This window comes from Rutilus rutilus (genome assembly GCF_951802725.1).
Source record: "Rutilus rutilus genome assembly, chromosome: 21".
NCBI classification, from domain to species: Eukaryota; Metazoa; Chordata; class Actinopteri; order Cypriniformes; family Leuciscidae; genus Rutilus; species Rutilus rutilus.
The window spans coordinates 11,600,722-11,612,738 of record NC_140226.1 but is presented as its reverse complement, the minus strand read 5'-3'; the positions used below and the strand labels follow the sequence as shown (position 1 = coordinate 11,612,738).

Genomic DNA, 12,017 nt, shown 5'->3' with positions numbered 1-12,017 from the left:
CATTTAGTTTGTTAGTTCATTTCATTTGTTATTTGCTCATTAATTCTTTTCTTCGTTTGTTTGTTCATCCTTTTGTTCGTTCAGTCAGTCATTTATATTTGCAAGTGGTCTTTGTTCATAATGCTTTGGAAATGCTCATGGATAATTTTGCTCATTACTTCGCATTCGTTCGTTTATTTGTTCGTTTGTTTAAATTAGTCATTTATATTTGTTTGCTATATTCGTTTGTTCATTCATTGGTTGTGTTTTCCTTTATTCGTTCAGTCAGTCATTCATTCATTTATTCATTGGTCGTGTGTTCCTTTATTCATTCATTCATTCATTGGTTGGTTGTGTGTTCCTTTATTTATTTATTCATTCATTCAGTCAGTCATTCATTCATTGGTTGTGTATTCCTTTATTCGTTCAGTCAGTCAGTCAGTCATTCTTTCATTCATTCATTCATTCATTCATTGGTTATGTGTTCCTTTATTCACTCACTCACTCACTCACTCACTCACTCACTCACTCACTCACTCACTCACTCATTCATTCATTCGTTGTGTGTTCCTTTATGCATTCAGTCATTCATTCATTCATTGGTTGTGTTCCTTTATTCGTTCATTCATTCATTCATTCATTGGTTGGTTGGTTGGTTGTGTGTTCCTTTATTTATTTATTTATTTATTTATTTATTCATTCATTCATTCAGTCATTCATTCATTGGTTGTGTATTCCTTTATTCGTTCAGTCAGTCAGTCATTCTTTCTTTCATTCATTCATTCATTCATTCATTCATTGATTCATTCGTTGTGTGTTCCTTTATTCATTCATTCATTGGTTATGTGTTCCTTTATTCACTCATTCATTCATTCATTCATTGTGTGTTCCTTTATTCATTCATTCATTGGTTATGTGTTCCTTTATTCACTCACTCATTCATTCATTCATTCGTTGTGTGTTCCTTTATTCATTCATTCATTGGTTGGTTGTGTGTTCCTTTATGCATTCATTCATTCATTCATTCATTCATTTATTGGCTGTGTGTTCCTTTATTCACTCACTCATTCATTCATTCGGTCATTTATTGATTGTGTTCATTCATTCATTCATTCATTCATTGGTTGTGTTCCTCTATTCGTTCAGTCATTTATTTATTTCAGTCAATTATATTTGCTTGCGGTCTTTGTCTCTATTGTTGCTTGGAGACTTGGAGTCATCATATGCCCTTGGACCTTTTTGTTCGTTCATTGTCTGTTTGTTCATATGTTTGTTCATTTGCTTGTTTGTTCGTTCATTAGTTCATTCATGCATTCACTAGGGGCCTTCATTTCCAATATTGTTTTGGAATTGCATACGTCAGCACGCCTGTGGACCTTCTGAGTCCTGCAGGTCAAACACAGTCATGTTTGTCCTCCTATATGAGGATATTTTTCTGATGGTTTCTGACATCCATGAGCCTGGTGTAATTGCTCACTGTTCCCGTACAATGTTGATAAACCAGAGTGTTTCCATGCTGAAATTTCATAAATAAAATGTCTCCACAGTCTCCAAGAGGCTGGAACTCTGACTTCAGGGTGTTGCTGCTGTTTTTATTGCTCTGGGCACTCACACACGCACACGCACACACACCTCCCCAGGGGAAACTGTCTTCTCAAAATAAGGCTCACTTAGAGTTATTAATACTTATGCCATAGTGTTTCAACTGCAATAACCTCTTTCCCGAGGAGCTTAGCCTTGTTATTGTGCAGCTGGAGCTCTGGAGTGCAATACCAGAATAAAAACCCCTCTCTCTCTCTCTCTCTCTCTCTCTCTCTCTCTCTCTCAGCGTTAGTCGAGGAAATCTATAAGGCTCAGAGGGAGAGAGACCAGGCTGTGATGGCCAGACTGCGTCTGGCTAACGAGGAGAGGGATGAAGCTTTACTTCGGGCCAAGAAGCTTCAGGAGGCGACGCTGGAGTATGTGTTGTTCAAACCTCTTCCAAAACAGACCCTCAGTTCAGCCTGCCCAACTACATTCATGCTGCTCTAGTCATTTCTGTTCTCTCAAAGGAGATCCTCACATAATGAAAATCTATAATCTCGATTTGCAATTTTCACACGCTCAAGTGGCATCATACTCAAATTAGGCTGATATCTCGTTGGGCCTTATTTATAAAAAAAAATTGTGTTTTCCCTTTGACTTGAATATCATCTATGTAAAAAAAAAAATTACAAACAATTTACACAGACATTTTTGTTATGTGAATGAGGCCCATTATAAAGCCATGGCTAGGGGTTGGGCTGGGTGGTGTATCTAAACTATACTGTTTATTGACATTTTTATGTCAATATTCCATATATATGTCTTCATAAATACAATATCGTTCAAATGTTTGGGGTCATTACAATTTTTCTAAAGAAATTAATATTTTTGTTCAACAAACACAAATTAAATTGACTGTAAATACTTTTAGAATGATTTCTGAAAGATCACGTGACACTGAAGACTGGAGTAATGTGGCTGAAAATTCAGCTTTGTCATCACTGGAATAAATTACATTTTAAAATAAATTCGAACAGAAAACATTTTATTTTAATATTTCACAATATTACTGTTTTTACTGTATATTTGATCAAATAAATGCAGCCTTGTTCCACATTAGAAACTTCTTTCAAAAACATAAAACCCCCTAAAACTTTTGAATTGTAGTGTAAAAGCATATAACTTCCATTTATGTATTTGGCTGGCACTAATACACAAAGCGACCTACATTGCATTCAAGGTTGACATTTTATCAGTTCATACATTCCCTGGTAATCGATCCCATGACCTTGGTGTTGCTAGCTCTATGTTTTACTTTTTGAAAGCATTTTTGAATGGGGACACAAACAATTTTTTAACCAGTTCAGTGAAACTGAAAATCTTATACTGAAAATAAATAGAACCTCACCATTTATTATATTTGAAAGCACTATTATAGTGCTTTCAAATCACAAAATGTGTGGTCTTTTAAAGGGATAGTTCACCCAAAAATGAAAATTCTGTCATCATTTACTCACCCTCAAGTTGTTCCAAATCTGTATAAGTTTCTTTGTTCTGCTGAACACAAAAGAAGATATTTGGAAGAATGTTTGTAACCAAACAGATCTCGGTCCCCATTGACTACCATTGTATATATTTTTTCCTACTATTTCAGCAGAACAAAGAAACTCATACAGATTTCGAACAACTTGAGGGTGAGTAAATGATGACAGAATTTTCATTTTTGGGTGAACTATCCCTTTAAGAAACTGAATGGCTGTGAAAATCTTTGCAAAATTTTATATTAGCAAGATTAAATAATATTTAATTTATTGCAAATATTCAATATATTACACAGCCCTAGTGCTCATAAAGTCAGTAGAGTTTAAAACACATAAAGTTCAAAACATAAAACACTCATTTCTCTCTCTTTATCCATTTATCTTTATCTAAGTCATGAAAAGGCATTATATACTTTTTTTTACTTTTTTTTTATCGATGATGAATAGATAACTCAAAAACATACACTTTATGATCTGGAAGCGTCTGTGAGGTGATAAACAGAAAGCCTCGGGTTTTGTTTCCACACTTCTTAGTCCAAGTGCCTTAAAGGTTTCTCATCTTTTTTTAAAGGCAGTGGATTTAAGAGTTTGAGAAGCACGCGAGGCATGCGGCTTTACCCACCTTTGTTCTTCCTGCTAGAGGACAAGCTGAATGAACAGACAAGGGTTTGAGGAGAAATCCAATATCGACTGGTTTGGAAATATATCAGAGGGGTGTGACATTTCTTAAGAGTCCCCTCATCCCAGTACCGGCATGTCAGTCAAAAGTTCCACTGTATAGGAAATCAATCATGTGCTTTAGGCCTGTGGATATTTACCGTTTACTGTCCCGCCTGCTGGGTCCTAATTAATATGATCTTCTTCCTTGTATGTTTAACTGGTGCTGTTGTCAGATAATAGGCCTTTCAAAGCGAATATTGCCCTGTGCCCTCCAGGGGATGGGAGAAATTATATCCTGTTTAAAACCGGTTGTGGTTTTGAAAAATAGCTTCGTAGACGTCAGCGAAGAACCTAACAACAGGTATTTAAAAAAAATCATATTTACAGATAAGTTTGTTCTTTATTGCTTGATGTCCTTTTCCAGGGGTATTCGTCACCTTACACCCTGTTTAATATTTCAGTCTGCCTCATGATTTATTGATAGTTCTCTCAAACGTACCGCAATTATCGAGAGGCATGAAATGCATTTTCCGGATCTCTTCAAAATCTAATTATAAAATCGCGTCCCTCTCTTTGCTGCGTTCGAGGGCTCCATTCTGGCCCCTCGCTCCAAAAAAAAAAGATAATTGATAGCCAAGTGGAATCCCATTATCTTTTGAGGAATATGGATGCACGTGTTCTAAGCCCTTATTTTCAGAGGTCACTCTTGGGTCCATTGTGTGAATGAGTATGTACCTTTATAATGGATGGAGATCCATGTAATGCCTTTGTAAATGAGTGGAGGGTTGTTGTTTTTTCTGCCTGGTGGCTGATGGAAGAATTCGATTTGCTCTTAAAGGAGCATCACACCAGCAGAGCGGATTTCTGCGATTCATCCGCTGTCTTTCTCAACAAATGAATATATAAGTCCAAAAGAGACCCTATGTTTTGTATTTACAATACCGTTCCAAAATGTAGTGTCAGTATGTTTTTCTTTTTTGAGGAATTAATACAAGAATGCGTTTAATTGATCAAAAGGAACAGTAAAGACATTTATGTAATGTTACAAAATATTTCTATTTCAAATAAATGCTGTTCCTTTTAACTTTCTATTCATCAATAATCTTGAATAAAGCTATTATGGTTTCCGAAAAAAAAGAAGAATAAGAAATAAGAAATGTTTCTTGAGCAGCAAATCAGCACATTAGAATGATTTCTGAAGGATCATGTGACACTGAAGACGCTGAAAATTCAGCTTTGCATCTCAGAGATTTTAAAATATATTCAAATATACAACAGTTATTTTAAATTATAATAATATTTAACAATATTACTGTTTTACTTCATTTTCGATCTAATAAATTCAGCCCTGGTGAGCATGAAAAATAATAAAAAATCAGTTAAACAATAAAAAAAATCGTACCGACCCTAAACTTTTGAACGTATTGTTTATATACTTAATTTTTTTTATTATGTTTTTAATATTTTTAATTAAATTTCAAATAATATTATACATATTAGATTTTTTATGTTTTGTTTTTTTTTCTCTCAAAATCCTTTTATCTTTTTGTTTATTTCCTTTAAAAAAAAGGTGTGATCTCAGACCTTTGGACCCCACTGTATATATTTCATACATTTATTGCAAAACCTCAAGATTTGACTTCCCTTGTCGTTGATCTACACATTAGCCAGGAGCAAACTTTGTGACTGTGCATTTGTTATAGAGGTCCATATGAAAAACCTTCAAAATCATAAATATTTCCACCAGTTTGTGACCCTGTGTCTCCAGGCATTTGGCTCCATAATTACTGTTGTCTTTGCCTTTTTAAAGATGCTCATGGCAGGTGTGGCACAAAAGGTTCAGGCCTAATCCGTCTCTCCGTTTCCCCACACATATGAACAATTGATCCCAATAGTCATATAAAGTAGTAAACATTAATAACTTAACAATTCGCTGTCAGTTTTGAGCAGAATGGGCATAACAGTGGAATAACAGCATGAGCGGGTGGCACTTTTAATATCTCGGAGTGTGTCTTCTGCTTTCATACCAAAACCCACAGAATGCAATTACTGGATTTGGGAAGTGATCTCATTTTGCAGAGTGACATAAAGGAAACTCAAGGAAGCTCACTACATTTCATTTCTCTACTTCTCTCTCTCACGTTTTTTTCTCTCTCTCCATCTCTCTCTAGGCTGGAGAATATTAAACCTGAAGAAAGTGATGTGGTAAGCCTTCCTCACTGGAGAACTTCATCTCTGATTGTTCTGTGTACCCTTTTTGTCCAACTGTCTTAAATGAAAAAACAGCCACAGGAAAAGCTTGTTTTGATGCTTACTCTGGTTTCTTAATTTTCGGTGCATCTATTGCACATTAACATGGTTGATATCTTAAATCATGTAGGTTAGGAGTGGTTTCTAGTACTTTTTTTTTTAAGCAATCAGACGTATTATTTTTACCTGGTGGACAATATAGTCATTAAATCATAGACTTGCATTGAACACTTGAATTGTTTACTGGATGTTAACATCTCCAGTCGCTGATGTCTCTTTCGTCGAAAATAACGATTTCAATGAGTGGTAATTGCCATCTATGTTTCTTGGTCAAAGTTTGTTGTAGTTACCAGTCAACCACTGCAATTTCAGGAGTGATTCACTATACCGCATTTAACCCATCTAAAGCCTACTGTATTATATTTAATACGCAAATTTCAGAAACACTTTAATTCAGTTCAATTCACATTTATTTGTATTGCGCTTTTCACAATACACATCATTTCAAAGCAGCTTTACAGAAAATGCATGAGTCCACATTACAATTTAGAGTGATCTTTACTATAAGGTCTCATTTTTTAACATTACTTAATGCATTAACTATAAACTAACAATGAGAAATTATTTTACAGCATTTATTAACCTTTGCTAATGTTAGTTAATGAAAATGTTAATGTTCATGTTTGTTCACAATACATAAACTAATGATAACAGATACAACTTTGGATACAAAAAAAATCGTAAATGTTGAGATTAATATTAACTAAGATTAATAAATGCTAAAGAAGTATTGGTCATTCTTAGTTCATGGTAACTAATGTAGTTAACTAATGGTAACAAATAAAACCTTATTGTATAGTGTTACCCACATTTCTTTTTGCTGTAAAATCTTTACAGATTTTTCTAATGTAAACCTAAGAATAACTTTTAATATTGTTAGTAATATTTCAATATGAACACTTACTGGACTGAAGCAAGTAAGGTTTACTTGATCATCCATTATCTATTATAAGTATTTTTTAGAAAAATCATCTTAAATGTATTAACCGTGTTTACAAATTGTCGTCAGTTACTGATTCCAAATTACATGTAAAAAATTGTAGTTAGTAACTGAATCAATTACATTACACATTTAAGTTGATATAATCAGACTACTCTTTGTTTGTTTTTAGATGACTTTTGCCTAACTCGTTTATCACATTGATTTGAATAGGATAATATTGTACCATATTAAATAAAACTACAAAGAGAAAGAATATCAATCATCACAATCACAATCATCATTGTATTGCATTGCATAATCATAAAACTAAGCATTTAAATATAATTTTACTAAGACATATTATTGGGAGATAAAGAGTGACAACTGATATTTATATGCATTTTATTTTGTAAGTAGTCTGCTGTACTGATATATAGATCTCAGTGATTTAAAAGCTATCATAATCTTAGTTTTTGACCATATAAATATAACCCCAAATCTAGAAAAGTTGTCACAATTGTAAAAATGCAATAGACTCAAGAAGCTGTGATTTGTAATTCCCTTTCAACTTTATTTAACTGACAAAAGTACAAATTAAATTTCCAATGTTTTCACTGAAAAACTTTTTTATTGTATTTTGTAAATATAAGCAAATTTTGATTTTGATGGCTGCAAACACACTCCAAACAAGTTGGGACAGAGGCACGTTTACCACTGTGTCTTGCAAGTGGTAGAACCTGGTAGAAAGTGGTAAAACCGGCTGTTTTGCAAGTGGATTTTTTGCCGAATCTCGCCTGATATAAGACAGCTGCTCAACAGTCCGTGGTCATCGTTGTCTGATTCTCCTTTTCATGTTGGGCCATACATTTTCAGTAGGAGACAGGCAGTCAAACAGGCAGTCAAACACATCCACTGTACACATCTATGAAACCAATCTGTTGTAGCATGTGCAGAATGAGGCCTGGCATTGTCTTGCCTCCCATGAAAGATGTCATCTTGATTTCAGTATATGTCTCTGTACAATTCCAATAAATGCCTCCACGTCAATGGTACCTTCACACACATGCAAGTCACCCATGCCGTTTTAACTGATGTACCCCATACCCCATGCACCCCATCCAAAAACAAGCTGAAAAGTGGACTCATCTGGACCACAGCACACATTTCCACTGCGTTTTGCATCATCTGAGATGAACTCGGGCCCAGAGAACTCGCCGGCATCTCTGCATTGAACTGATGTATAGCTTTCTCCTTGCGTAACAGAGATTCAAGTGGCATCCTTGATGCAGTACAAGACTGTGTTAAGTGACAACAGTTTTCCAAAGTACTCCTCAGCATATGTGGCTATATTTAACAGAGTAGCATGATGGTTTCTCATGCAATGCCAGTTAAAGGCTCAAAGGTCACGCACATTCAACGGAGGTCTCTTGCTTTGCCCTACACAGACGGAGATTTCTCTGGATTTCCTGAATCTTTTCACAATATTATCTATGGTAGATGGTGGAAGACTTTCGACTCTCATGATATGTGGCACTCTTTCCCGATACCCTCACCTATTACCAGTTCGCGTACTTACTGTGGTCTGTTTCAAAAGAGTTTAACTTGGATATTCACTTTTTTGGAGTGTGTAGCAGCCATCAAAATAAAATGTGTTGAAAAATTAAGTTGTTCAGTGAAAACATTGGAAATCTTTTCTTTGTACTTTTCTCAGTTAAATAGAGTTGAAAGAGAATGAACAAATCACAGATGTTTCAAAATATCCCAACTTTTCTTGATTTGGGGTTGTATTAACAACCGCACCAAATTGCAAATCTTTGCTCATGTTCAGGTATGAGCTCCATATTCTCACTATATCACACTAAAAGATTGATGTATCAAATATAACATATATATATAATGTTCTTTTTAGATTTTGTCTAAAGGTTCAATTAACTGTTCCAACCACTCAGAAGAGCTTTGCAGCATGACAGAGAGTTTTGCACATGCAAATGACTAGCCATAATTCAGCCGTTAATCAGAGATGCTAGAGACACGATTCAAATGCCAATGCCAGTGATAATTAAAATTGACTAATTCTTAATACATGATCAAATGCTGTTTCCCTGATGAACTGTGCTTTTATTTGTATGTTCTGGTCAGGACCTGGAAGAGCTGTTGAACAGGGTTAACAGCGCGGACTCTGCCCTCGCTATCGAGCAGAGCGGGGCGGCCATCATCGAGCAGATCCAGAGAGCCAGAGAGCGTCGCTCCCAGATCACCTCAGAGGAGATGAAAGCCGTCATAGAGGAAAGAGACACTGCTATAACCAGGGTACAAACCTACGACACACACACGCTCTCCACAAAGGGTCAATCCTAACCCACACCAGCCCTAAACACTCCACTCACAGTAGTTGTGTACCAAGCCAGAAACCTTTACACCATAGAAAAAAATCAAATACGACTCTCTAAATATTGACTATCTCTCCTCCTCCTGCGATTGAACTCCTCTGCGAGATGACTTTGATTATTGGTCTATTAAAGCACATACATCTGTGTTTATTCACAGATCCTGCACTGATTTAAGAATCAACACACCAGCTACCTAATTCACATGTAGGGACAAATATTGCTGCATAACCTCAAATATTTGGTATATCGTTCCTACACACATAATTCAATCAAATGAAAACAAACAAGCAGGTAGCTAAATATTGACATCCAGATATTCAGCTTCATCATAGAGTTCAAGTGTGGGGCAGTGGATGTATTTGCTGGGATTTCTTTGTTGATAAATATTGCCTACGTTTCATAATTGGTGTTATATAATGTGCTTGATTTCATTATTTGGACGCGGAATTGTATCTAACGGTCATTCCCTGTGTTGTTTTGGGTCACTGTGTGTTGTAACTTTTATCAGGTGTGATGGTACAGGTCATTGAGGCCTTTCTGACTATTTGATTTCCCAGACTTGTGACACTCAGAAATGAACAGTGTTCCAGACTGGTCATTTACTGTAATCAGTTTTATTGGATATGAGGTGGATTTTTGGAAAGTGATACAACACTCTTTTATATTGCCAAAAATAAGGGGGATTCTGGCAATAAAAGTGGAATTTCTGCAACGAAATTTAGTGTAGATAAAAGTATACTCTTCGTGTGATTGTAAATTCATCTGTGTAGGTGGTTGCCCTATAATCTGCTCTAATATTTCTATGGTTGGATTTGCAGGAATATTTTTGATTGGAATGCTCTCTGTCATCCTTATATATTAAAATGTAATTTATTTCTGTGATGTTAAAGCTGAATTTTCAGCATAATTTCTCCAGTCTTCAGTGTCACATGATCCTTCAGAAATCATTCTAATATGCTGATTTGCTGCTCAAGAAACATTTCTTATTACAGATGTTGAAATATAATATTTTTTCGGAAACCGTAATAGCTTTATTCAAGGTCGCGTATTATTATCAGTTTTTATTGTTATCAGTGTTAAAAACAGTTCTGCTTAGTAGTTTTTAAAAAATCATGTTTTTTTTGTTTGTTGGATAAAAAGTAAAAAAAAAAAGATTATAATTAGAAATGTCTTTACTGCCACTTTTAATCTATTTAAATAACACCACATAGACTTAAACAACATTAAAAGCTTAATTTTCACCACAGGGGGACTTTAAAAGTCTATCATTGTATCATTATTGCAGTGATTATTATATTTATGCTTTAAGACAAACCATGTGCAAATTGAACCAAAGACAGTCTCAAAAACTCGGTTTGAAATCGCTGGTGTTTATGACGTCACAAACTACCTTGTAACTAGAGATGCGCGGATGGGCTATTATTTCATCCGCAACCGCATCACAAAAATCATCATCCGTCCGCCATCCAGCCGCACCAACGTTTTTGACCAATTTTCAAAACCGCACCCGCCCGCCATCCGTTGATTTGTGTATACATATATTTTTCATTTGATTGGTTCAACCGCCCGCCACCCGCCCGAATTTAATTAAAATATAATTTTTCGTCACGTCATCCGGAGTCCGCGGCTGTAACTGCCAACCGCGCATCTCTACTTGTAACCAATCAGGTCAACATGTGATCGTCAAGGAGTGGATCTCTGAGCTGGTTGGGGCGGAGCTAATTTGCATATTCATAGAACCGGGTATAGTAAATAAGGCAAGGGTGTAGAGTTACATTCAAGCTATTCAAGCATGAAGACATTTTTTTCAAGGACATCTTTTTTTAATATGTCATTTTGGTGATTAAATATACGTTTTAAGGGATATAATGATTGACTACACAGCAACTTTTTTTTGGCCAGGCAGTTATATTTTAATGAAATTTTTTAAATGATATGCTATAATAGCAATTCATTTTCAATGTCCAAAGGATATAAGTGGGTCTAAGGACTTTCAAGTCTTTTTTTTTTCTTCTTTTTTTTTTAATGGATTAATAGAGACCTTATGTTTAGATTTTGCCTTGTTCATATTTTAAATGTACTTGTACTGCTCAGATTCTTCTGATCGACTGAGTCCTTTATTGGAGGTAGGCCAGATTCATAAAATAAATCCTGTCGTGCAGATAAATGCAGGCGGAAAACCAGTGACAGCTCAACCATGACAACCTGTGTCAACCTCTCTGAAATGAACAGAAGGCCAGGTGTCACTCTTCCAACTCCGCCCCAGAAACCCAGCAGCACACGGCTGCAAAACGTCCCTATAGAAGGCTTTTCATTGGGGCCAAAAACCTGAATCTGTGGGGTAATTTCAGAAATAAGTTGCAAAAACCCCAGGCCTAATCCCTCTGAGACGGGAATGGGTCCTCACTCTATCCTCAAGGATATCTCCCTCCCCTGCCGTTCCACCCATCTCTCTCCTCATCTCGTAGGGATTAGAGCCCGGCTCCAGGCAGAGGGCCGCCACATCCCTTTGGCCTGCCGGAATACGAAAAGCTGGATAAGTGCTGGAAGAAATAAATCTTATTCTCACTTCCTTCCTCTCCTCACAGTTAACGCAGAGAATAAGATCTGCTTCGTTATGTCCCTGCGCTGAGCGCTTATTGAATTTCTCTTGATCTTGATAGAGTGCTGATGTTAAAGTGAGAGAGGAAA

At 35.9% G+C, this 12,017-nt stretch overlaps 1 protein-coding gene across 3 annotated transcripts in view; it reads left to right on the top strand.

Moving 5' to 3' along the window:
* The window catches only part of mipol1 (mirror-image polydactyly 1), an 83,126-nt gene that overhangs the window by 39,054 nt on the left and 32,055 nt on the right, over nt 1-12,017 (top strand). For all 3 annotated transcript variants that reach the window (XM_084392656.1, XM_084392654.1, XM_084392655.1), the window contains 3 exons: nt 1,808-1,937; nt 5,876-5,909; nt 9,076-9,246. In XM_084392656.1, coding sequence (XP_084248782.1) covers nt 1,808-1,937; nt 5,876-5,909; nt 9,076-9,246 — 335 coding nt within the window. The remainder of the gene's footprint in view (nt 1-1,807; nt 1,938-5,875; nt 5,910-9,075; nt 9,247-12,017) is intronic.